The sequence below is a fragment of the Eriocheir sinensis genome, chromosome 18, assembly GCF_024679095.1.
Source record: "Eriocheir sinensis breed Jianghai 21 chromosome 18, ASM2467909v1, whole genome shotgun sequence".
Taxonomy (NCBI): Eukaryota; Metazoa; Arthropoda; class Malacostraca; order Decapoda; family Varunidae; genus Eriocheir; species Eriocheir sinensis.
In genome coordinates, this window is record NC_066526.1 from 12,677,710 (window position 1) to 12,704,982 (window position 27,273).

At 44.1% G+C, this 27,273-nt stretch overlaps 2 protein-coding genes across 16 annotated transcripts in view; both read left to right on the forward strand.

Moving 5' to 3' along the window:
* LOC127000310 (oxysterol-binding protein-related protein 1-like) overlaps nt 1-11,589 on the forward strand; it is a 117,885-nt gene extending 106,296 nt beyond the window's left edge. For 7 of the 15 annotated variants that reach the window (XM_050863878.1, XM_050863877.1, XM_050863883.1 and 4 more), the window contains exon 25: nt 322-11,589. In XM_050863878.1, the coding sequence (XP_050719835.1) occupies nt 322-421 (100 nt within the window). In that variant the 3' untranslated portion in view covers nt 422-11,589. The remainder of the gene's footprint in view (nt 1-321) is intronic. The other 8 variants (XR_007753894.1, XR_007753895.1, XR_007753891.1 and 5 more) reach the window with 8 other exon arrangements.
* A 3,101-nt stretch (nt 11,590-14,690) lies between these two features.
* The window catches only part of LOC127000311 (nuclear hormone receptor FTZ-F1-like), a 116,842-nt gene continuing 104,259 nt past the window's right edge, over nt 14,691-27,273 (forward strand). The window contains exon 1 of the mRNA XM_050863886.1: nt 14,691-15,118. Coding sequence (XP_050719843.1) covers nt 14,863-15,118 — 256 coding nt within the window. The 5' untranslated portion in view covers nt 14,691-14,862. The remainder of the gene's footprint in view (nt 15,119-27,273) is intronic.

Genomic DNA, 27,273 nt, shown 5'->3' on the forward strand with positions numbered 1-27,273 from the left:
CCTGGAAAACAAGCCAGTGCGACATCCAATTTACCACAGTTTACTCGTCCCAGGTTTCCCCAGGTACCCATTTATCTACCTGGCTGAAGGGGGATGAACAACTGGGTGAGCTACAAACCAACTGCTTGGGCCAGGATTCAAACCCAGACCTGTGGATTCATAGCTAGCCACACTAAGCACTGCACCTTGGAGGTGTAACGAATTATGACAAGGCATAACGTTTTCTCTCTGTCAGTGCTGCCCTTTCATAGCACAAAACCTGTAACAATCCAACATTTGGGAATGGTTTGAGTAAAGACTTACATAATGCAATGTTCACAGGTGGTTTGAGCAGGGGACCAACCCATTCACGCGCCAGGAGGACTGGCTATACAGCGGCGGCTACTGGGACCGCAACTTTGAGCACATCGATATCTTCTGATGGCAAGGCCGCCCCTTCCCACTGCCCCCGACACCTGTGCTTGCTGGAGGGCCACTGAGGGCCCCAGGGTCATAATGGAGGTAGCTGGTAGGTCTTTGTGAGTCACTGGCCAAGGTCACACCATGGATTTCCTGTGAGTGGTGGATCAAGGATGACATGTATGCAAGTTGCCACTGTTTGTAAGAAAGATAGCAAGAGAGAGAGAGAGGGAGAAAGAACGAGGGGGATTTTGAAGTGTTAGGCACAGAGAAGAGGTATATATATGTATGGAGTGTTGTCTGTGTAAGGTCGAGTCTTGGAGGAGCAAAAGGGAGTGTTTACGATGCTCTTTAAGGTAAGGAATTGAGTGAAGAATTGTTTGTGCTGACTGAAGCGAGGTAACGGTTACCGACAAGAGAGAGTCAGAAATGTTGAAGAGAATAATTTTGTAAGGAATTGAAGCAAGGAAACACTACCAACCAATGAGAGAATGTTTGGAGTGTTCTAGTTGGTTTCATAGAAGGCTGGAGAGAGGAAACATTACCAACAAAAGAGAAATTGTTTAAGATATTGAAGGCTAATTTTTTATGGTCTAAAGAGAGGAAACAGTTGCGAATAAGAGGCTGTTTGAAATACTGAAGGTTATTTTTCTCGAGGTCTTGAGAGAGAAAACATCATCAACAAAAGAGTAAAGGTTATTTTGTTAAGCACTAAAGCAAGGAAACATTACCGACAAACGAGAAATTGCCTGAAATACTGAAGGTTCAATTTTATCAAGGTCCAAATAAGCTTCAGTTTGTGGGAGCTATGAGCAAGACTGTCTGAAATATCGAAGGTTAATTTTTATCAAGGTCCATAAAAGCTTCAGTTTGTGGGAGTTTTGAGGAAGACTGTCTGAAATATTGAAGGTTCATATCATCAAGGTCCGTATAATCTTCAGTTTGTGGAAGCTATGAGGAAGACTGTCTGAAATATCGAAGCTTCATTTTTGTTGAGGTCCCGAATAAGCTTCAGTTTGTGGGAGCTTTGAAGAAGGCCAGGGAAGCTTGAGTGTGTTTGAAGCTCCCTGCGCTGTGCCCATCTGGCGAGGCTTGGGCAGGGTCAGCGTGGTGCGTCACCTCTGAACGTCACTCCTGTGTGTTGTTTATTTATGCAAGGAAGAAATGTCCAGTTGTTTTATTACGTCGTGTTGCTTCAGAGTACAATTATATGCATTACTTTCAACTTTGTTATTAGAGAAATTGTGTTATATACTTATTTTACTGATGTTAATTTCAACCATTTTCAGAAAGGGGTGCAAAGGGCTTCTGAAAGTTAAAACGCATTACCAATATTACTACTTTTATGATTATTATTGTTGTTATTATCAAGTTACCGAGCATCATTGTTAAGTACTATAGTCTTTTTCTTTTATTATTTACAGCAATGGAAGCAGCTTGTTATTATCATTACTATTATCATCATTATTGTTTTCTATATTATGTATTTTCCTCTTTTTGTGTCTTTTCAAGTTGATTCCATCCTGTGTATTGAATCATCGTGTCATTCTTGCAGTCTCCAGGTTAGGTCATGTTATTATTATTGCTGTTTTGTATTGTTATCATTCTTTTCCAACTCACTTTGTATCTTTTTCCACTTGATTCCATCCCATGCATTGTGCCGTTGTGTCAGTCTCCAGGTTAGGTTATTTCTTTGCTGAAGTTCATGGCAGTCTCTGTTGCCTTTTCGGGTTGAGAGACGAGGCAGCAGATGATTGTCCACCAAACACTGATCACTGAGGTCCTGCCTGGCTTGAACTTTCCCAAATGCGAGTTAATTTTTATACTTCTTATAGGTCAGCTTGAGATTAGTTGAGTATGTTGTTTTAGTGCAAGATATATCAAGGGCATTGCTAGAGAGAGAGAGAGAGAGAAAGAAAGAGAGAGTGAGAGTGAGAGAGAGAAAAAAACGTGTAATGTATGTATGTGTGTACATGTGTGTGTACAAGAAGTGACGGAAGACAAATATAAACCATTTTTCTGAGTTCGCCAATAAGCAACGTAGATATCAGCTAGCGATCACATTTCTGTACGCCATATATCCTATGTTCGCCGTATGTACCAGCGTAAATATAACATGCTTTTTATTTCTAGATACAACTATGTCGAAAAAAATTGTTTACTAGTTATTTAAATGATTGTTTATTATTTCTAGCTTTAGGTTATTGAGACGCAACCCACAAATCACATGGACGAAGGGGGGAAGGGAGGTGAGGGTGCCGTCATGCCCTCTCCCACCCCCTCAAAAAGCCTGTGCAGTAGCTCCCACCACCACCACCACCACCACTAGTTGCTCAGTCTGTAGGTCTGTGTCTGTCTGTGTGTCTCTGAATGTCCATACACTGTGTTCTCTGTGCTTGCAATGGACCAATATAATGTTTGCTGTTCGAGGCTTTCATGTTATACCGAGGTGTGTAGGTAAGCCTGTGTGTCTATTTTGTGGAGGTAGATCAAGTATGTACACCTTGTAATTATATATGGGAATGCCAATCAGGGTTCTGGGGTGTAGGAACTTGTACATAGTCGCAGTGTGTGTGTGTGTAACATGTCCCGGAGAGCTCGTATGCTTTAGGGAAACTAGATTGACGAGACCGGTTTTTGCACTGGTTTCCGCTAGTCCATACCTCCCCATCTCCCTGCCTTTTTTTTTTTTTTTTTTTTTTTTTTTTTTTTTTTTAAAAGCAGAGTCAGTTCAAGGGCATAAAAAAAGGAAACAAATATGAAAAAAAAAAAAAAGCCCGCAATACAGTCCCAACACCTATTTCTTCCACTCGTATGTTGCCTATAGCTAACATATGAGGGGAAGGGATAGATGTGTGGGCTGTGTGGCAGAGCGGAAGGGAGGAACGGACCTATGGAAGCCAACGGAAAAAAGGTCTCGGCAATCTGGTTCCTCTCTAGACCCTCCGTGTTATATAGAAAACTGTATCATTAATATTATTCCATGTTATGCTTATTTATGAAAGAAACTATACTAATCCGTTTTTATTTTGCCATATGGTTCTGAAATTTATATTGTTGTTGCATAGTTTATTCCCCTATAGAGAGTTTATTACTGCGTGTTGTCCTATGTCGTTGTTTTAGGGATTTTTGTTGAGGTTACGCTTTTAAAATTCAACTAAGGTGACTGCCAAGGTTCATTGATGGTGGGTGTGAGGAGAGAACCATCAGAACTTTGCACATTGTTTGTTTACATTCAAAGACCTTAATGCTGGGTTAAGAGGAGTGTCGGATTCAATGTTCGTCGTCCTTAATGCATCGTAATGTTATGTTAGGAGGAGGATCAGATCTCCCACGAAGCTTTTGGTCTTAATATTTTAGTCTTGTTTTGTTCGTCAAGCAAAACTACATAGAAGGCATTTGTGTTCCTTTGCTGCAGTCGTAAATACAAACACGTCTGTCCTATTATGGTTCGTCAAGCCAGAGTAGAAAGCATTTGTGTTCCTTTGCTCCACTGGTGAATATAAACACATCAGTCCTCTTATGTTCATCAAGCAAGAGTAGAAGGCATTTGTATTTCTTCACTGCAGTCGTAAATACAAACACATCTGTCCTGTTATGGTTTGTCAAGCAAGAATAGAAGGCGTTTTGTTCCTTTGCTGCAGTGGTCAATATAATCACATCAGTCCATTTATGTTGAAGCGAGAATACGTAGAACGCATTTTTGTTCCTTTGCTGCAGTGGTAACTATAAACACATCCGCTTGTCTCAATTAGTGTGGCAGGAGAAGGGGATCACCTCTTCCGCCCGGAGAGGAGACCGGCACTTTACGCCCAGCAGGTAGACCATCACGTGCCATTAGCAGCTGTGCAGTGCCTGATAGCAAAAAGCAGAACATATTTTTGCTTACACTTTACACCAGAAGCAAAAGGATGAGTACAAGGGAGCAACGTTTAGAAGGTGTTTGGAGTTGTAACATGTAACATACTATATACATATTTTATTTTCGTCTATGGTAGAGTGAGGTTATGGCTGAGGTGGTATTCTAAAACTCTTAGGATGTGAGGGTTGCCTGATGTGCTCAACTGCTGATGTATTCTGTTAGTTCTTGTTTGCCCTCGCGGTGAAGTCACTGTCCTGTGAACGCTGTCACTGTATAGTAACCTTGAAGAGTGCACTCATCATCGTCTGTCCCAGGTGTGTCGCGCTGGTTAAGAGAAACTTCCTTCAGACTCAAACATGATCATAAATGCTGCTCAGAAGCTCCACCAGAATAGAGAATTACAAACTCCATCTCCTTCTTGGTCCATTGCCCACAAAGGGAGTAGATTGTCCATCATTCCTTGCCCTTGTCAAGGTCACATTCTATAGAATTTGGCAGACTTCAAGCAGAGGTGATTTTCCTGCAGAATGTTACTTCTTGAGTAGAATCACCATTATTCAAAACAAGCTTCAATTGCTTATGATGAAGAGTTCATAAAACAAAACTGTTCTGTCAGTTATTGGACTGCATTTTTAATCTGGTTTTATCTGTTTTCTGCTGTCTACGTGGAAATAAGTTATCTTTAAAATAATAATTTTCTTCATCTAAAATTTCAGCTTCCTGCAGCTACAGTAATTTCACATTAGTTATGAGTACTATTCTACACATTTTGAGCTCACAGTCATTAAGACAAACAAGGTCAACCTGAACCCAATATTGCTTGTTCTCCAAACCATCAGCCACACTGCACCTCACCGCCCCGAGGCCCAGCGTGTGTTCTTCAGGCCGGTGGTACAGCTGTTCAGTGTGCCCCATCAGTGCTCAGCTCGGTATACTGACTTTGTCCTTACCCAATGATTGCTGGTAGTCTTAGTACATGAGCTTATGTCACCAATTAAAGGGCTGTAGTTATACGTACTGTGTGAAGCATGGGAAAGCAGAACTGGCAAGACATCAAAGGCTCTGTACTGTTGTGAAATATGTGTTTTGTTCCTTTATGTCGAGTCACTGGAACCTGTCATTTGTGCAGCTCTCCTGATGGTGAGGGAAGGAAGGACGCTGTGTTGCTGTGGTGTCTTGAGGGTTCAGTTTTCCTGTGCCTCGTGCATAGCAGTGACCTTTCATTCCGTGTGTTAGTCAGGCTACCATGAAGCTTCTCTGAATTGAATCATGTAGTCTATAGGACGGTAAGACTTAGAAGTTATTGTTATGTTCTTGATTCCATTACACTGACCCCAAAAATATTTGATTACTGTGTCTGAAAACGTTGTACTAAGCGATTCACAGTTGTGCAGTGATTCCAAAGTGACAGTTTCTTGAGCTATGCAAGGAGCTTCTCTTAATCACTCCAGAAGGCTAACCATGTAACCAAAATGATGTGTGTGAGTAACTGAGAGAGTGAACAAAAGGCTTGATCTGATCTACCTCACTCCCAAGACCAAAACATGTGTAAATCACTGCTGTGCACACAATAACTCATTGGTCCGTCACCCTGAGTCTGGCCGGAGGAAGGCTGTCGTTGCTGCTTTGTGAACATCTACGAAACACATCAAGTTTTTTGTGGGAATATAAGTAAGATATTAAGAGCATCATATTGTACTTTCCGATATTTATGATACTATAGGAGGTAAACATACTCAACTTATATTTTGTAATCTCACTTGCCACTACTACATACTGTACTCTAATGAACTGCATAAATAAGACTTAATATACTGAGTTACTTGCACTTCATACTTACTTACTAACAAGGGACAATACTACTAGTTCAACCATTACACTTACGGATTCTGGCTGAACTTTGATTAATACCACTCACTGTTACCGTTATGAAAACCAAGAAGCAATACATTTCATTAATTTTGAGAACCTCTTTTAATGATGGCGTACATGACCCAAATGATTTATATATGTCTTGTTAACCTGATCTATGTTTCCTCAATGTCACTCAAACCCCAAGATGTGTTATTTCGTTCCTATTGACGTGATCTGTTTCTCTTACGTGACTTCAGCCTCAGATGTTTTCCAGTGGACTTCCTTTCTAATGCAATACTCATATGCAGCCTCATACCCTGAACTTCCTAACATACTTACCCTTAACTCATGCCCCCTCCAACATGTTACCCCTTAAACTTCCCCTCCATACATACCCCTCACATACCCCAAACTTCCCTCCATACTTGCCCCTACCTCGTACCCCCTTCCACATACTCTGAACTTCCCTCCACATATTCCTCTAGCTCATGCCTCCTTCCACATACCCTAAAACTTTCCCTCCATACATGCCCCTACCTCATGCCCCCTCCCACATACTCTGAACTTCCCCCCACATATATATTCCCCTAACTCATGCCTCCTTCCACATACCCCTAATCTTCCCTACATACATGCCCCTGACTCATCCCCCCTTCCACATACCCCAAACATGCCCCCAGCTAATTCCCAACTCATCCCTGACACATACCCTACCTCCCTGTAACTTGCCATGGTATTCCTGTGCCCAGAAGACCTTACCCATTACCAGTATATGTTGCCACGCCATGACTATTTAATTAGCAGGCAAAAAGGACCCTTGGCGGACTTCACTGACGCGGCACTTGGATATCGTAGTATGATTTCTTACTTTTATATACTTTTGTTCAGTCCCTGGTATCGTTAGTTAATCCAGACGAGAGATGGCTTTTTTTTATATTACCACATTTTATTATTACATTTCATCCTTTTTTTTAGTCCTTGTAATCCTCCTTCTATCCGACCCTCAATTTTTACTTACCATACATTTTCCAGTCCTTTTAAACCACCAGTCAACACAAGAGATGGCTTTCACTTTTTATTATTACATTTCACCCCTTTTTTAAGTCCTTATAATCCACAGTCAAAATAAGAAATGACCTCCTTCTATCAGATCCGCAATTATCACTTCTCATTATTATATTTTCCAGTCCTTTTAAATGATCAATCCAGACGAGAGATGACTTACTTATATCACCAATTTTTTTCATTACATTTCACTCCTTTTTTGAGTCCTTACGATCCTCAGTCTGAATAAGAAATGACCTCCTTTAATCAGAGCCCCAATAATTACTTCTCCTACATTTTCCAGTCCTTTGTTCCTTTGCTGCAGTGGTAGATATAAACATGTCAGTCCTATCATGTTCGTCACACAAGAATAGAAGGCATTTGTGTTCCTTTTCTCAATCAAGATGAGAGATGACTTTTCGTACCATTATTCTTTCGACCGTGAAGTACACACAAAGGGTCGGTCAGGACGATACTCTTAACATGGAACTCACTCACTATACACCTAAGTTACCACTACACCATTGAGCCTAGGTGAGAATGTGCCAGTGGAGAAGTCTCACTCGCAACCCTCCTAACTGATTCTCCCTGAAGCCAGATTTTGCCCAACCTCCCTCGGGTCAAACGCCCACCAATCCCCAGCACCAGAGCAGCCATGCCCTTCCTCTGTCACCCGTGCGGAGGGGCTTATTTCCTGACATGTTCTCACCCTAGGCGGAATAGACTATACAACATGTTCGGATTAACTTGACGTACTGTACAGCTTCTTCTCCTAACCTAAACCATACAATGACTATCGAGTTTTTCATTTTTAGTTTTTGTTGCCCTTGAGCTGCTTCCATTGCTGTACAAAAAGAAGCATTGGTTTACTTCATGTCTAAGCTTCTGTTCCTCCCAAGCTTAGAGGTTAGAACGGACTTGAAAATCTAATAATGCAATAATGATGAAGCACTTATAGCTATTGATAAGAGGTTAGGTTAAGGAAGAAGCTTGTGTAAGTTAACCAGGACGAACTATACCCTTGAAATTTTGCCTTACACTGGAACATATCATTCCCTTGTTCTAGATACAGCGAGGACTCTAGATATGCCAAAGACTCCCTATAAGGCCTCTAAGGTCTCTCCTCCTCTTCCTCCTCCTCCTCCTCCTCCTCTCACTCTTTGCCACCAGTAGTTAGTCAGTCATTTCGTCAGACAGTCAGGCGGTCTTACTGGTGGATGCTGGGAATGGCTAATCTTACTGGTGGATGCTGGGAATGGTTAATCTTACTGGTGGATGCTGGGAATGGTTAATCTTACTGGTGGATGCTGGAAATGGTTAATCTTACTGGTGGATGCTGGGAATGGTTAATCTTATTGGCGGATACTGGGAACGGTTAGATCTTATTGGTGAATGCCGGGTTGGGTTGGGCGGGATTCATGCGCTTATAGAGACGGTGTGCAAAGCCTCGTAATATGGAAAACATTGCAAAGTATGTAATGATGATGGATTATGTCTTCGTTAACGACAGTGATGTAACTGATGGATGCTCAAAAAGGGCGACACTTATAAGAATTCCTAAGATTACAATTTATACTAGACTAAATTTTGTTACGAGATTATCAGTGTTATTTCAGTTTGTGATAAAAAAGGTAAATATGGAGAGTCACTACGCGCCTCCAATATTGCCCCCACGAGAATAATAACCGGTAAATATGGAGAATCACTACGCCCCTAAAAAAAAAGACCTATAATCTGCTAACTCAATGGCGAAGTTAAACAGGCGCGCGAGAGGGATTGGGACTCGGAGGAAAGCTTCAAATATCTCGGCGTTGTGTTTGAGAGCGGCTCGAAGCGCGTGAATCGGAACCTGAAGGCGCTGTGATGGCCTCAGTCAGTGTGTCTACCAAGGCGTGTGTCATCGCTTGTCTGTGTCGCTCCTGCCGTATAGTGACTAGGCCCATATTCTCAAACATGTCGAGGCTTACACACACTCACATTCGGTAAGGCTTTCGTAGAGGTTGTTTTGGGTCTTGGGTAGTTTTATAAGCCAAGTGATAGTTTGACAAGGTTTCTGCACCATGAACGTAAATAAAACACACATGAGAACCCGACCTATCTCCTTCGTGGGCCTTTGGAAATCGATGTTTTGAGAGCCGGATACGTTCTAAGGATATGGGCCGAAGACTTGAGCAATAACCCCCGTGACCTGTGTAACCAGCGACACACACACACACACACACACACATACACATAGATAGCTACTTTCCTGCCGCCTGTCGGTCACTGTTGTTCCCTCTATGCCATCAATTTCCCAGGACGCCCCTTTATAGGCCCGTCCAGCTCACGTGTAGCGCTGAAGAAGGGCTCAGAAACACGACTATACTATACACATGAGGCGCCTATACCCACGTTCACGTTAACTTGGCGAAATAGCTCATCCCCCCTCCCAGTAAGCATATGTCATTGGCTGATCCATAAGCTAGCCAGCACGCCCCTTCCTCATATCAGGTTGCATTGATTGGCGGATGCTGGGAACGGTTAGATCTTACTGGCGGATGCTGGAAACGGTTAGATCTTATTGGTGGACGCTGGGAACGGTTAGATCTTACTGATGGATCTGGGAACGATTAGATCTTACTGGTGGATGCTGGGAACGGTTATAACTCTTACTGGTGGACGCTGGGAACGATTAGGTCTTACTGGTGGATGCTGGGAACGGTTAGATCTTATAGGTGGATGCTGGGAACGGTTACATCTTATTGGTGGATGCTAGGAAGGGTTAGATCTTATAGGTGGATGCTGGGAACGGTTACATCTTATTGGTGGATGCTAGGAAGGGTTAGATCTTATAGGTGGATACTGGGAACGGTTAAATCTTACTGGTGGATGCTGGGAAGGGTAAAATCTTGTTGGTGGATGCTGGGAACGGTTAATCTTATTGGTGGGTGCTAGGAAGGGTTAGATCTTACTGGTGAATGCCGGGTTGGGTTGGGTGGGACTCATTCGCCAAGTTAGCGTGAACAGGGTGTAGGCATCACGAATCACCAAGTCACCCCCTGCTTGCTATACCGTCACGCCCACTGTCACACCACCTCGCTGTCCCCACGTAGCTCAGCACCGATCATGTCTAGCTCGCCGCCTCCCTTCACGCAGCGAGGCTCATCTCACGTCCGCGCACAGCTGATCATGATTGTGGTGTGTACCGTACCATATGTATACCTCACACACGCACGGTACCGTACCCCGCCCAGAGCGCCATATACATACCCCCGTGGTGACCGAGGAACAGTGTTTAGTGGATGTAATGTTGCTTTGTTTGTATTTGGTAGCAATTTTAGGTTTCTTATCTCTCCCCGACGACCAGACACACCCATTGATCCCGCGTACCAAGGTCATAGGGAACAGTCGCCCTCAACACACACACATACACACACGAGGCGCCACACACACTCCACGCGCAGCCAGGAGAAATATTTATCCTCATCATTTACCATAGTGATTGACATACGTATAGTCATTTCAATATACCCAGTGAACCCAAGCATCATTATTTGTCCTTTTGGTTATGTATTGATGAGCTAAATAGTGTTTGTGAGTCAGGCAGTGAGGAGTCGAGCAAGATCAAGCCAGTCGAGGCGCGTGATGATGCTTAAGCTGAGTTTGAGGCCCTTCATCTCATGCTTCTGTAAGGGCGAACATCATGTCACTAGATTATCGTACAGCATATCGTATCTTTTCAGGTTTCAGACTCAAAACTCTCGTATACCCACACACATAACGCCATTCAATTAAATCCATCGTTCAAACTCTTAATTATTGATATGTTTGTATTTTTGTAATAGTTATGAGTAAGAAACGGGAAAATATAATGTTTGCTGAGTACGATAATATACGTATTCTGGTAACGCTTTAAGTCCTGACCCGACGAACTCAACACTGGGTTATCTCTCTCTCTCTCTCTCTCTCTCTCTCTCTCTCTCTCTCTCTCTCTCTCTCTCTCTCTCTCTCTCATACCTGTAAAATCTAATGAGAATGCAAATTAAACGAGAGAGAGAGAGAGAGAGAGAGAGAGAGAGAGAGAGAGAGAGAGAGAGAGAGAGAGAGAGAGATTGCCACGTTTCTAATTAGCGCTCTCACCCTCACCTGTCCAACACCTGTGCTCACCTGGCAGCTCGTGGCGTAAGGTGCCTAATCAAGCCGTTCACCTGAGTTCCGCGCCACCTGAGCCAGCTGGTGCATTCCTTAAGTCACCCCCAGAATGCCTTCACGCCATCCAGGGCACGCCGCCCCCCCACAACAAACGTTCAGGCCACCACGCCATGAGGTCGAGGTGTGTGTATAGTTGCGTGCGTGTTTCCTTCCCGCGACATTCATACAATTATACAGATATGCCGATCGATGTCCTTCAGTGTAGAGGATAATTATACATATATACCATCTTTCTGTCTCTTAGGTTTTTTATTATCCTTAAGAAATATAAGTTGAGAAGGGTTGATTTTTTTTTCATATGTTTTTTTTTTGTGTGTGTGTGTATGTGTTCAATGAGTTGCATTTATCTCTTTATTTTCTTTTAAATTTTGTCAGTGTGCGAAGACTTCTATTTTTTTCATCTTTTTTTCGTTTTTTCGATATGCAAAGTTGTATTTTTCATTTTTTTTCATTTTTTCAATATGCAAAGTTGTATTTTTCATCTTTTTTTCATTTTTTTCAATATGCAAAGTTGTATTTTTCATCTTTTTTAACTCTGTCAATATGCAGAGTTGTAATTTTTCATCTTTCTCTAATTTTGTCAATGTGCAAAAAGTATTATATAATTTTTTTGTCAAGTAATATGAGAAAAAAATGTATTGCCAAACGAGTGCATATTTTGCAAACCTCAACTTTTACTCATTCTGCAGATAAATAAATTGAGTTAAGAAGCATTTGAACGCCTTCGTGGTGAAGTGGTTAACCCGCCTTGCTACATATGATTCCGCGGACCCAGGATCGATCCCGGGGCAGTCGGCGCCTAGCCCATCCAGCTGTTCATCCTCCCTTTGTGGTAAGTCGATACATGGGTACCTAGGAAAGTAAACGTGTGCCGGGGTAGTGGGATCTTATACCTGGCACAGGCTCAAAGGACAATGAAACGGAGATAAGCACTGAGGCCACGTAACTCAGCACACGCCCCCAACTTTTACCTTTACAAAGCAGCCAAAATCGGGCACATTGAAGCATCTTGTCCTGCCGGGCTGTGAGGCGGTGATACGGATTGGAACTCTGGTAGGCGGTGGCTGAGTGGTTAGCGTGCCGGGCCAGCACTCCTCACACCATGGACAACGTCGATTCGAATCCCCAAGCTACTACCTGGGATTTTTCAGTCACCGCCGAGTGGCCTAAGACTACCCACATGCTGTCCTGAAGACCACTCATCAACCCGGGCTCTAGAAGAAACCGTTCAAGTGAATAAAAAATGAGTTCCGGGGGGCAGCATGAGCCAAGCATAACTGGCATCACTATAAAAAAAATTGCCTGCGCCATGACGGGCTTGGGTCGACCACCAAAAAAATAAAAATAAATAAATAAAAATAGTCAAGGGTGAGGTCTCATGAGCGAGAGATTTAGTGACATACGTAAGTTAGAAGATAATCAGAACGGATAACCACGGTAATTATGTATAGAGATAAGTCTTTACTTCTTGCACACAGCTCCTGATGATATGCTAATCTCGGAGGCGTGGTACTGAGGTCGGCATTCTCAGACACCTCCGCCTCTTACATCAACTATTTCCAGAGGCCAAAAAGGGGATAAACCGTGTTCTAATGAGTGCTATTTCAAGTTCATGGCATACAGAAGAGAGCAAGAGAACCGGGTAGGAGACGTAGTAATGGGTTTAAACAGGATAAATTCAAATTCAGCAGGGACATAGGCAAAAATTGGTTTACTAACAGAGTGGTGGATGAGTGGAATAGGCTGAGCAGTCATGTGGTGAGTGCCAATACAGAAGAATGGCCAAACTACCACCAGATTCATAAAATCACCCCTGGAAATGCCCACGACTCCTATGATAAGCCATGTCAAATACGTGTGCTGGGACGCAGAAAGGTTTAAAAATATGGCCATCAGTGACCCTCCTCTGTAGCATGAGGTTGATAATGGAGACACGCAGCTCGGTGACTAAAATCCTGCCTTTCCCTGCCCAACTTGGCCGGTCCCCGATCTGAATGCGGACCCCGCGCCGCACTGGAGGAATCGAGGCCCACTCACCTCTCCCTTTCCCTTCTGAGGTCGGGGCGAGCTTGCTGACAGTAGGTGGGAGACAAACCGACTGATTGTGTGTTTGCTGACACGACGGTAAACACTGGGATTATTCAGAGGGACTGGCTGGACCTGAGACAAGGTAAGAGCAACATTAATCAGTATCAGTCTACGGCAGGTATCCCCACAGCGTCTTGGAGGAGTGACAGCGAAACAAAAGGGCTTGGTGATTTGACTCTCATAAATATTCCAGAGTTCAACCATAAAGGAAGTGATTGTAAGAGAGGAAGAAGTTTAGTCATGAAATATAAACAGCCACTGATGCAAAACTAACAATGAACGAGCTGAAGGAGAAGGGAGGAGGAATTTACATTCATTTACATAGACACACATAGCTCGCTGCCACTCAGGGTCCGTCGGCCTGATCCGTCGCTGAAAGTGGACGATTGATTAATGCAGATAACCCGGGTGCTGCGTCTTTGTCTCGGCTGAAGTCTTACTTAGAATGAAGGGCAGCTGAAGGAAGTGTAGCAAATATAGTAATTGATTTGAAAGAGGCCTACTGGTTTTATACAAGAGTGGACCCATTCTCGAGCCGATCCGTTTCTGAAAGTAGACGATTAATTAAAGCAGATCATCCGCTCCTACGTCTCCGTCTTAGCTGAATCCTCACTCAGGGAAGGAAGGGCAGCTGAAGGAAGTGTAGCAAATATAATAACTTTGGTTTGAAAGAGGCCTATACTGGTACATACAGGAACGGACGCATCCTTAACCGATTAATTAAAGCAGAGTGTCCCCTCCTACGTCTTTTTCTTAGCTGAATCCTCACTCAGGGAAGGAAGGGGAGCTTAAGGAAGTGTAGCAAATATAATAACCTCGGTGTGAAAGAAGCCTGCTGTATATACAGGAGCGGACGCATTCTTGAGGAGTTTTCCCTATAAAAGCTTTCGTTTTCTCTCCGTTCTCTCTTAAAATGCGTACCATGTTGCCTTACTTATTTTAAATATATGACTCAATACACGTAACCAGAGCCTCCAGTATGGCTTTATGTAATTAATGTGAACCTAATACATATATTTCATTCCCGTATTCAACGCATAAAGGGGTGTCACCATGACCTACTTTGGTTGTTGTACGCATTCTATCTGGCGAACGCTACTCGTTACTCCACATATAAAGACTATTCTTAAACGAACGAAAGAAATATCAGTCCTTTGAATATTTGAAAGCTACAAAATTATTGTCGAACTAACCGTCGTGAGCACTATGGGATAATAAAGAGTCTTTCCGCGGCCCGAAAACCAAAGAGCCTCGCTTGACGGCAGGCTGGGAGGCAGTGTGTGTGTGTGAAAGTGAAGTGTCCGGGTGGCCCACAGACCCAGTTTTTCCCTTCCCCCTGGCCAGGAGCTCGGCTGTCACGGGCAGGACTCAGGAGGGCCGCGGGAGGCGTGCGGGGCGCCGCGGGAGAGACACAGCAAGGCGTCATGTCGGTGGTGATGAGAACAGACTCGCGGCTGTCCGTGGCGAGCCCCATGGTGGACGGGGAGGCGGTGGACTGCTCCTCGCTGGCCCTCCCGCCCCCGCCCCTGCACGCCCACCCGCCCGCCAACGGCATGGGCGTGGAGGCCGAGGTGGTGGGCGTGACGGGCAGCAGCGGCTGCGAGGTGGAGAGGATATCCCCCAGCCAGGTCACCCCCGTGTCCTCAGACACTCTCTCTTCCTCGCCCGACACCCAGCCAGGTAACACCCACACCCACCCCTGCCCCGCCCGCGCCGCCCACGGCACCCACAGGGGGCTCATGACCAGTGGGCGGCGGGGTGTGGGCCGGGGCCCAGTACAAACAATGAAATAAAGAGCTTCATGTTTACTGTATAACCCAGACCCAGGTAAACACGTAGGACCCTAGACGTGGACACGGTGGGGGTTGCCCCCTGGCCTGGCCCGAGCGGCGGGCCACGGCCGGGCGTGCATTGGGGGCCATAAGGGGTGGCAGGTGCCAGGGCCAGGGCCACTAGGCACCTGTTGGCTGGCGGCGACCACATGGTCCATCAGGGACAGTGGTGGAGGGCCACACGTCAGCCTGCCGTGGGTGGCCGCCTCGTCTCGCTTCAGTCTTATTTTGGTATGTCGTCAAATGTGTCTGAACCCCTGGCCGCCCCTGCAGCAGGGCAGGCCGTGCCCCAGACCGTGCAGGGGCCTGTGGGCACGGCGGTCAGGGATGCACGTAGGGTACTCGTACATTCGTACATACGCACATGTCTACCCCTCATGATGCCTCCCGCCTCTTGCTCCCCGCAATAACGCGGCAAGAGACGCACTACCGAAGAAGTGATCGTCGCGCTAACTCTAATGTGTCATAGCGTGTCTGGGCAGCGCGTGGACGTGTCGGGGGGCGGGGGCGACGGTTTTTGTGTCTTTATGAATTGAATGTTAGAGGCTTGGCATTGCAAGGCGGCGGCAGGCTGCATGTAGCCGGCGTGCAAGGGTTGAGATGAAGCCTCTGCGCTATGGGCGAGTGGCGGCAGCGAGCCAGACGCGCCACCTTGCCTAATTAACAGCCTTTTAATCCCTCATCCCAGCCGGCCCTCACCAGCCCTGGGTCTGTCATTAGTTACGTGATGGAGCAAGTGTATTTTAGAGTATCAAAATCATGTTAATCGCTAAAACACGCATGTCTAAAACGTGACCAACGACTAGTCTGCATGTTGCCACGTCTTGCCGACCCACTGACTTAGTACACTTGACCCACTTCCCGTGTACGATGGCAACGTCGCTCGCGCAGGTGCCACATGTCGCCGCCTTGTCAATACTTCGACAGGAAACTTTTACCTGTCCAGCGAGTCGAGGACGCCGAGGCCGGGGAAATAGAATCCTGCGTGGGGGAGAAACTGTGAGCCTTGAAAGAGGGAAGAAGAGAGCCAGAGTCAGCCATAGAGGGAGGGGGTCGCGGGCTGCAAGCTGGGGGCTGAATCGCTGAGTTTCGGCAGACGAGACGCAGCATTGTGGCAAGGCCTGGCAAGCCCTCGGGCGACTGAATTGAACACGCCTTGCAATGTACTGCAGTAGAGGAGTATTAGAATCCTTATTGCACGATGGATAAGGGTGATTGGAGCTTTGTTTTTGAGGTCATAGGACACGTCTGGCCTCCGGGAAGACGTCGGGGCACGCAGGAGCTGGTGATCGGGCGGCAAGGACCCGTTACAGAAGTGGTGTTCATCCGTTACTCGACGGGAAAACTTGATAAGCCAGAAATGTTGTGTTGCCTTCAGAGTCAGTTGACGAGCAGACTCACACACGCTGCTCGTTGTGTCGGCGCCGCTCGAGGGAAAAGATCTCGCGTCCTCTTGCGTATACGAGATGACTCAGACTTTTCTTGGCCATTTTCCGATTTATATTAGCGTTCAAAAGAATGAATCGGTGCTCGTAAGAGTTTAGTCATGTATGAAGCCCCCGGGGATAAGATCTTGTGCTCACGGGTGTAAAAGATGACTCAGATATTTTTCCCCGCACTTCCTCATCAAATGACGCGTCGAAAATACTTAGAGAAAACTGCGCCATTATGCATTTTTAACCCTTGTAGATACAAGTACCCACAGGGCGAAAAGAAACCGCAGGACAGGTGTAGGAGCCATTTTTTCACCAGTCAATATTTAGGCCCTGGAAGAATAAGTTGTATAGACGGGGTGACATCACAGCTTGGTGGGGGCTGTGGGAGTTAGGGGGAAGGGGTTGACCATCCAGTGACAGTCTCCAGACCCTTGTGGGCGTTATATAAGAGCACCCAAATACATAAGCCGTGGGATAACCTTTTGTGACCACCCTTCTATGCCTGTTACTTATGAAGAACCTAGAGCGAGCTTTGCATATGAAGATAGGATTTTAGGATAGTAATAGTAACATAGGGAGTAGTATTAATAAAGGTGGTATTACGTTCGATTTCCCTTGAAGTAATAGTATTGATCTGTGGTATTCGAAGTTGTAGTAGTAGCTGTCGAGGAAAGAGGAGGAGAAGAAGCAAGAGCAATAGATGTACAGTAATAGAGCGTTTATCATCATTAAGGGTTAAAATATAATAAATGTTAAAGCGAAGACTTGCATAGAAAGAGAGAACGAGAGATGAATTAGAAACGTAACCAGTTCAATCAGACTCGTTCGTTCCCATACCAGAATAATGGATTAGTCTGAGTATGAGAGAGAGAGAGAGAGAGAGAGAGAGAGAATCTGATAACCATACTCGTGTTTAATTTAATGCAGGTAATCGAGATATGGAAAGAGAGAGAGAGAGAGAGAGAGAGAGAGAGAGAGAGAGAGAGAGAGAGAGAGAGAGAGAGAGAGAGAGGACCAAAATGTCAGAGTATATATAGACGAATTTATTTCAAGAGGAGGGAAGGTATAGAGGTAACAGGTGAGAGAGAGAGAGAGAGAGAGAGAGTAGTAGTATAGTAAGATATCGTATGTTGTTTATCCCAATGGTTTATCTAATCAAGTGTGTGTGTGTGTGCGCGTGTGTGTGTGTGTATGCTCGACCCTGGTGGCTCGACTAGTTATCTTTGGCATCACTCAAGAATATCAAGATAATGCTTCTCTCTCTCTCTCTCTCTCTCTCTCTCTCTCTCTCTCTCTCATGGACCCTACTCTCCCCTTCCACTCTTTCTCTGTTGCCCCTCCCTTCTTTCTTCCCTTCCTCTTCCTCTTCTCCCCTTCCCCTCCTCCTTCTTCCCTTCCCCCCTTTTCCTTCTCTTCCCTTTCTCCTCTTCCTTCCCCTCCCCCCCCTTCCTTCCCCTCCCCCCTGTTCCTTCCCCCCACTTCCTTCTTCTCTTCCCCCTCTTTCTCCTCCCTTTACCTCCTCTTTCTTCTCATCCCCCTCTTCTCTCTTCCCCCCTCTTCCTTCCCTTCCCCCCTCTTCCTTCTTCTCTTCCCCCTCTTCCTACTCCCTATTCCCTCCTCTTTCTTCTCCCTCCCTCATCCCCTCTCCTCCCTTCCTCCACTTCTCTTCCCTTCTTATACCACGTCTCCTCCCTCTTCCTCCACCTCCCTTGTTCTCTCCTTCCCTTAGGGTGCAACAAAGAGAGGGAGGAACCTGCCTCTCACTTCTCCCCCCCCTCTCTCCCTCCCTCTCCCCCTCTCTCCCTTACCTTCTAGTTATCCTTGAAGACCCGTTAGTGTGTGTGTGTGTGTGTGTGTGTGTGTGAGAGAGAGAGAGAGAGAGAGAGAGAGAGAGAGAGAGAGAGAGAGAGAGAGAGAGAGAGAGAGAGAGAGAGGTAACGTTAGAGATAGTCAAGCAAACAGGAAGAGAGAGAAGAATTGCAGAGTAAGCACGAGTGAGAGAGAGAGAGAGAGAGAGAGAGAGAGAGAGAGAGAGAGAGAGAGAGAGAGAGAGAACTAGGAAATGGATGAAAAGAAAAAGAAAAATAAGAATCAAAATCACAATCATTGCAGAAAAAAATAAATCTTAAATCTTATATTTAAAAAAGAAAAAAGAAAAAAGACCAGGAAATGAAAGACAATCAAGCACAGACTAACAATAGGCGAGAGAGAGAGAGAGAGAGAAGCATGCTAATGTGAAAATAAAGTGTGAACTGAGAGTGGGAATAGGAAGGAGAGAGAGAGAGAGAGAGAGAGAGAGAGAGAGAGCGAGAGAGGTCAGGGGGGGGGGGCATTTGTATCCGGGTGAGGAGGTTGAAAAGGCAATACAGAATCCGATTTTGTGTACAAGTTTATAAGGAAGAGGAGGAGGAGGAGGAGGAGGAGGAGGCGGAAAAGAAAGGACAAGCAAGGTAAAGGAAGTATATGAGACGAGATTTCGTGAGAGAGAGAGAGAGAGAGAGAGAGAGAGAGAGAGAGAGAGAGAGAGAGAGAGAGAGAGAGAGAGAGAGAGAGAGAGAGAGAGTAGGTTCGTGACAAAGGGGGGAAGGGAGGAGGAGAGATTACGGAGGGCAAGGTAGGAAAGATGCAATGGAGGGAGAAGAGGAGGAGGAGGAGGAGGGAGAATGTCACGGAGAGTTCTAATAGGACGGGTTGATCTCTCTCTCTCTCTCTCTCTCTCTCTCTCTCTCTCTCTCAAATGGAAGAGGAAGTTTGGTTTGAAAGATGAAGGATTGACCGGAAGACACACACACACACACACACACACACACACACACACACACACACACACACAATAAATTACAAAACCAAATATAAACTAGAAAATAATTACTCCTTGAAAACCCTTAATTATCATGACTTTATGTAGTATTCTTTGCCTTATTAATATAAAGTTGAAATAGGAAGAAAATATAATAACAATGTAATATAATGAGAGAGAGAGAGAGAGAGAGAGAGAGAGAGAGAGAGAGAGAGAGAGAGATGAAGAGAGGAGGAGGAGGAGGAGGAGGAGAAGAAAAGAAGGAGCACCAGATGAGATGATCATTAGTAAGGAAGGGAGGAGGAGGAGGAGGAGGACCAGAGGATTGTGAATGATGAAAAGGAGGAGGAGGAGGAGAAATAGGAAAAATTCGTAAGTTAATGGAGGCAGTTTAAGGATAAGAAAGCTCGTTAAGAATGTGAAGGGTGAAATGGGAGGAGGTGGAGGAGGAAGAAGAGGACGAGGAGATTCAAGAAGAGATACTAAAGAATAGTGAAGGATAAGGAGGAGGAGGAGGAACATTTAGGAAGAGAAGAGGAGGATTAAGAAGAAAGAGATACAGAAGAAGAGGTGTAGGGTAGGAGGAGGAGGAACAGGTGGAAGGGAAGGGGAGAAAGAAGTAGGAAGAAGAGGAACAAAAGGAAGGGATGATGGAGGAAGATAAGGGAAGACCGGTGTTGAGGGAGGAGAGGAAGGAAGAAAAAGAAGAGGAGGTGGAGGACGAGGTGGAGGAAGGGGTAAAGAAGATAAATAATGAGGAGGAAAAAAAGTGAAGAATAACGAGAGGATGATGTAGAAGGAAGAAGAAGAGGAGGAGGAGGAGGAAGGAAGGAAGATATTAAGTCATAAATTTTGTCTTCCTTTCTGGTTGTCAACAAGAAAATTAAGGAAGTGAAGAAAAGGAAGACAAGAGAAGGAAGGGAGGTGGAAGGAAAAAGGAAGAAAGGAAGGAAGAAAGAGAGGAAAAGACTAAAGGAAGAGAGGAAGAAAATTATGCATTGGAAGGAAGAAAAACTGACGCAGAAGGAAGACGATAAAGAAAGGAAGAAAAAGAAACAAAAAAAAAGGTCGGGAGAAAAAAGGAAGGAAGGAAAGAAGGAAAAATTAATGAAAGAGAAAAGGAGGACGTAAGGGAAAGTCAGGAAGGAAGGAAAAGAAACAAAGGAAGGAAGAACATCAAGGAAGGAGGAAGGAAGGAAGGAAGGAAAAGCCAGCAGTTCTGTAGCCTTCAAGAGCATAGTAATAGTAGAGAGGAGGAAGGAAGGGGGGGAGGGGGAAGGGGGGAGCTGGCCTTGGAAGAGATGTAGGTACGCAATGCTCCTCCTCCTCCTCCTCCTCCTCCTCTTTATATTATCGCATACCTTACCTTCTATTTTGCCATATCTTGAAAATAAAATCACTTAAGGTCTCTCTCTATCTTTATCTCCTCCTCCTAATCCTCCTCCACATTCCATCTTCATTCATATATGTATTTAACGTATCCATATTTTTTTTTTTCACTAATAGGTTTCTCTTTCAACGAACTTTCACTTAATTTCTCCTCCTCCTCCTCCTCCTCTTCCTCCTCCTCTTCCTCCTCCTCTTCTTCCACGTGTACTACCACCTGCCAAATCCTGCGTTTCAAGTGACTCACCATCATCATCATCACCATTATTTAAACTATTCAAGGACGCCAGTATTAAAATGTTTTCCTGTACGCTGTTTGTCTTTTTCTTTGTGTGTGTGTGTGAGAGCCGAGTCACAGCGCGCGGGGAGTGATGGATGTGTAGGCAGCGGTGGTGTGTGTGTGTGTGAGCGAGCCCTTGACACACTTTCCAATGACTTACACTTGCATAGAGAATAGACGAGGAATGATAAAGCTTGTTATTACTACTGCTACTGGTATTGGTGCTACTGTTCCTGCTACTACAACTTCTCCTATTCGTTCTTGTATTTTCTTTTTTCCTCCTCTTCCGACTTTTAAAGCTTGTTACTGTTACTGGTGTTATGTTACTGCTACTACTGTTACTGTTATTACCGCTACTACTACAATGTTGGTGTTGTTGTTCTCTTCAAATTGTTTTCCTGGCTTACCCATGCATTGTAGACATGACATTGTATAATAACATTTGTTAGCACTGATGGACCCTACAACATATGGCATTATAAACTAAGTCAGCTGGGTGTTTTTTTGTTTTTTTTTTTTGTTTTTTACGTCTTGGCCTGTGGCGCCGGTAGGCCTTCATAGTAGGGCCTGATGGCAGCTTTTTCCATTTTAGATCCCTAGTTGCATAATATAAATGGTTGGGGGGGTGTTGGAGGGTCATGCGACGCCGATCTAGCGCAGTTTTTGTGCTTTTAACACTTGTTTACATCATTTACTTCTCTTTTTCGTCTTTTTCCTCTTCTATCTTTTTTCATCTTTTTCTTGTTTTTCATCATTTGTTCTTCTTCTTCTTCTTCTTCTTCTTCTTCTTCTACTACTACTACTAGTACTACTACTACTACTACTACTACTACTACTACTATGCACTTGAGGTAGGTGAACTAATACGAATAGATAGATAGATAGATAGATAGGTGGAGCTATAATACAGGTAGATAATTAATAGATAAATAGATTGAGAGGTAGACAAGTAGATCGACAGGTATAATTAAATGTATAAATAGATAGAGAGAGAGATAGACAAGTCGATATTTGTAGTTAATCAGGTTCTAAGGATTACTGATGAAAATTGACGTAACCCAATTGAGAGAGAGAGAGAGAGAGAGAGAGAGAGAGAGAGAGAGAGAGAATAAGAACGATTTCAGTTTCCTATTGTCGCAAGTTGTTGGAAAATGGAGAAATATATACCTTGACGATTTCCTTCCTCTCTTACGTATATAATTATGTATGTATGTATATGTATGTATGCTAATGTGTATGTTCGTGTGTATGTTTGTATGTGTTTTGTATTATAGGTGCACCTAACATCACCAAATGTGGGGTACAAACTTGGCGGAGGGACTGTTTTTTGGGCGCCATTAAAGGTAATGGCTAAAGAGTAGCTTAGCCGGATATTTTGTTTTTATTTATTAATGATCCACGAGACATCCTGGAGTTAAACCAAAGTATGTGCTTATCTTTGTATTCATTCATACACACACTGGTAATATTTCTGTGGAGTCTGATTCACTTATTAGAGTGAAATTCTATTGATAAAGTCACAAATTCGTGTCACTGGTAAAAATGAAACTAGTAATTTAAGTTTTGCCACCGTGAAATATACACAAATAGATAAATATGAAAGCTCACGAAGTCACAATAAGTGACATCACCTGCTTTGCGCAGTAAAAGTATGCTATTTTAGGTATCTGATACCCGCAATATGGCAGGCTGCTGCTGCCTCGGCCACAGATTATTGCCAGATTGTCGTACTCAGCCGCTTATATTTCCCGACTTCCTGCCCCAAAACTGTCTTCTGGGCTCCAAAAACGAAACTCATTTATAGTTATCGTTAAAAGAGTAAGATCCTGATGTTTCTTGGCAATAGTTAGGCGTCAGAAACCGGTAAATACTATGCTCCGAGTACAACAATCTGGCAACGGTAGCAATACGTATTTTCATATTATTGTTCTGTTGTTTATTGAATGTTGTGTTCAAGAAAAAGAATACTCATAATTTTAGTTAGTTTTTGGTTATAAGGATTCTTTACGAAATACAAGTATAACATTACCTTCTTATACTTAGGAAACGTCCTGGATCCTGGGTCGGCTATGGTAATGTTAGGTGCGCCTATTGGATATGTCTATATTTGGTCTTTCTATCTCTCTCTATCTCTAATATAAGTAAATAATAATAAGAAAAAGAAAAAAAAGGAAAAGAAGAGCAATGAGAAAGTGAAATGAAAAATATATATAGATGTGATAAAACGAGGAGGAGGAGGAGGAGGAGGAGGCATAAAAGAGGGGAGGGAGGGAGGAGGGAGGAGGAAAAGCCATATATACCTTCTTAAATGAATTTCATGATATAGGAAGAAGGGAAGAGGAGGGGGGAGGGAGAGGGGAAAGGAGGGGAAGAATGGAAGAATGAAGGGAGGGGGAAGGGGGGGAAGGGAGCCATGCCACGTCAGAAAGCCACAAGAATGGGTCAAGGACGGTTCCCCCTCCCCTCCATTCTCTCTCTCTCTCTCTCTCTCTCTCTCTCTCTCTCTCTCTCTCTCTCTCTCTCTCTCTCTTTCTCCCTCCTCCTCCTCCTCCTCTTCCTCCTCCTCCTCCTCCTCCTCCTCCTCCTCCCTCTCCTCCTCCCTCTCCTCCTCCTCCTCCTCCCTCTCCTCCTCCTCCTATCTTTAGCTCAATCTCTTCCCATCACGTCTTGGCCTATCAACATTTATTTCATCTCTCTCTCTCTCTCTCTCTCTCTCTCTCTCTCTCTCTCTCTCTCTCTCTCTCTCTCTCTCTCTCTCTCTCTCTCTCTCTCTCCTCCTCCCTCCCTCCTCCACCTCTCCACCTCCACTCCTCCACCTCTCCCTCCCTCCCTCCCTTCGTGCTAGTGGAGGGAAGTGGGTCACCTAGTGAACTTGGGACCACTTTTCTCTCCACTCTCTCTCCCTCCATCCACCTCCCTCCTCCTCCTCCTCCTCCTCCCCGTCAGTAGTAATATAACTTTCATTTTTAGCCCCTGTCACTCTCTCTCTCTCTCTCTCTCTCTCTCTCTCTCTCTCTCTCTCTCTCTCTCTCTCTCTCTCTCTAAATGAGAGAGAGAGAGAGAGAGAGAGAGAGAGAGAGAGAGAGAGAGAGAGAGAGAGAGAGAGACATTATAATACTGAAAGTGAAACTATATCCATTTTTTTAAAGCAATGATTCCAGGAACAACAACTATAGGAAAAACGTAAGCACAGGTAATAATAACACTTAATTACCTTACCTGAGAGTCACTGGGGGGGGAGGGGACAGGTGAGGGGGAGGAGGAGGAGGACAGGTGAGGTGGTGTTGGATCCGGGAGCGTCGATCGTCCTATGTTGCAATGGGACTCGATTCTCCTTTCCTGGAACCTTACGTGGGGCTGACAGGAAGGGGAAGCAGGTTGGGGAACGGGGGAAGGGATTGGGGATGAAACCGTGAATATATGAAGAGCTAAATAAAGGGATGAAGAAATAACATACTCTAGAAAGGAAAGGGAAAGGGATTGAAAGGAGAGGAAGAAGGGGACGAAAAATGATATACTCTAGAAAGGGAAGGGAAAGGGATTGGAAAGAAAGGAAGGGAATGAAAAATAATATAGTCTAGAAAGGGAAGGGAAAGGGATTGAAAGGAGAGGAAGAAGGGGATGAAAAATAATATACTCTAGAAAGGGAAGGAAAAGGGATTGAAAGGAGAGGAAGAAGGGGACGAAAAATGATATACTCTAGAAAGGGAAGGGAAAGGGATTGGAAAGAAAGGAAGGGAATGAAAAATAATATAGTCTAGAAAGGGAAGGGCAAGGGATTGAAAGGAGAGGAAGAAGGGGACGAAAAATGATACTCTAGAAAGGGAAGGGAAAAGGATTGGAAAGAAAGGAAGGGAATGAAAAATAATATACTCTAGAAAGGGAAGGGAAAGGGATTGAAAGGAAAGGAAAAAGGGGATGAAAAATAATATACTCTAGAAAGGGAAGGGAAAGGGATTGAAAGGAAAGGAAAAAGGGGATGAAAAATAATATACTCTAGAAAGGGAAAGGAAAGGGATCGAAAGGGAAGTCATAAAGAACAGGGAAAAGAAGAAGAAGAAGATGAAAATAATATACTCTAGGGAGGGAAGGGAAAAGAGATTGAAAGGAAAACCGAAAAGAACGAGGAAAGGAAGAAGAAAAGGAAAAAAAATATAGTCTAGAAAAGTAAGGAAAAGGAATTGAAAGGAAAGCCGAAGGAATGTGGAAGGGAAGAGGAGAAGAAGTAAGAAAACAGGAAAAGGAAGCTGACGAAATACGAACAGACAGGAAAATGGAAAATGAAATATGGAAAAGAAAAACTAGGTGAAGGATGAAGAAGGGAGGAAGAGGAAGGGGAAGGGAGGGAGTGGGGAGGAAACGGAGAGGAAAAGTAGAGGCAGGAGAGGAGAGAAAGGGATTGTGAGGAAGAGGAAAAAACGAAAGAGGGGAGAAAACAGAAATGAAGAAAGAGGAGAGGAAAAAAAGTGAAGAAAGAGGAAGAGATGGGAGAATACAAATAGAGGAAGGAGGTAAGTAGAGATTGAGAGGAAGAGGAATATGATTTGATTTGATACATTTATTGAGATATACACATACATATAACAGTATACATATATGGTCTCTAAAGGATGAAGGTACTTTTGTTGACTGAGAGAAAAAGTAGAGGCTGGAGGAGAAGGAAAGGGACTATGAGTTAGAGGAAAAAACGAAAGAGGGGAGGAAAAAGAAATTAAGAAAGAGGAAGAAAGGGGAGAAGACAAGTAGAGGAAGGAGGGAGGTAGGGATTGAGAGGAAGATTTGATTTGATTTGATACATTTATTGAGATACACACATACATATAGCAGTATACATAATGGTCTCAAAACCTAACCTAACCTAACCATGCTGTATTTTGCCCTTACATGAGGTAGGTGATTTGATTTGATACATTTATTGAGATACACACATACATATAGCAGTATACATAATGGTCTCAAAACCTAACCTAACCTAACCATGCTGTATTTTGCCCTTACATGAGGAAGGTGATGTGATTTCATACATTTATTGAGATACACACATACATATAACAGTATACATAATGGTCTCAAAACCTAACCTAATCTAACCTAACCTAACCTAACCTAACCTAACCTAACCTAACCCTGCTGTATTTTGCCTTCACATTACCTTACATTACATTACACTATATTTCCATACACTATGACATATCTAGTACAGTGTTATTGCCTTATAATACACATAACATCTATACACTTTCCTGTTATCTCTTCTATCTTATTATGGAGGAAAGAAGAGAAAACAGGAATGAAAAAAAGAGGAGAAAAAGAAGATAATAGATCAAGGTAAAGAAAGAAAGGGAAAGAGAAAGTAAAGCAGGAATTAGAACAGAAGGAAAACAATGAATGAAAAGTGAAGTGAAGGAAAGGGAGAGAAAGGAAGTGAAAGGAAATAGGGAACAAGGAAACGAAAGAGAAGAAATAAGGAAAGATGAAATAAGGAAACTACGGAAGGAATAAGGAAACTCCGGAATACGAACAGACAGGAAGAAGGAAAATGGGAAATAACAACAAGAATGGTAAATAGGAAATGGCAAACAGGAAATCAGGAAGCACAACAGCGTGAAGGAATAGGAGGAAACAAGGACGAAGGAAGGAAATGGGAAGAAGAAAAATAAACGAGAGAAATAGAGAAAACAAGGTGAAGGAGGGAATGGAATAAACAGGAATAGGAAGAAAAAGAAAAACGAAGAAACAAATTACAGAATGAGGGAGTAGGAGGAAACCTGGATAAATGAAGGAAGGGAGAAGAAACCAAGAGAGAGAGAGAGAGAGAGAGAGAGAGAGAGAGAGAGAGAGAGAGAAGCAGGAAGGGGAAAGACAAGGAGGCAGAAGGAATGAGGACAGAGGAAGGAAACCAGTAGGAGGAGGCGGAGGGAGGGAGGGAGGGAAAGGAAGGGAGAAACACTGCGGGGGGTGAGGGACGAGAGAGAGGGAAGAAAAAGGGAAGCTTACGTAAAGAGGGAGGGAGAGGTGGGGAGAAGAGGCCTAGGGAAGTGTAGGAAGATTTAAGGGAGGGAGGGAGGGAAGGGAGGTGGCCTAAATAAGAGAGGGAGGGA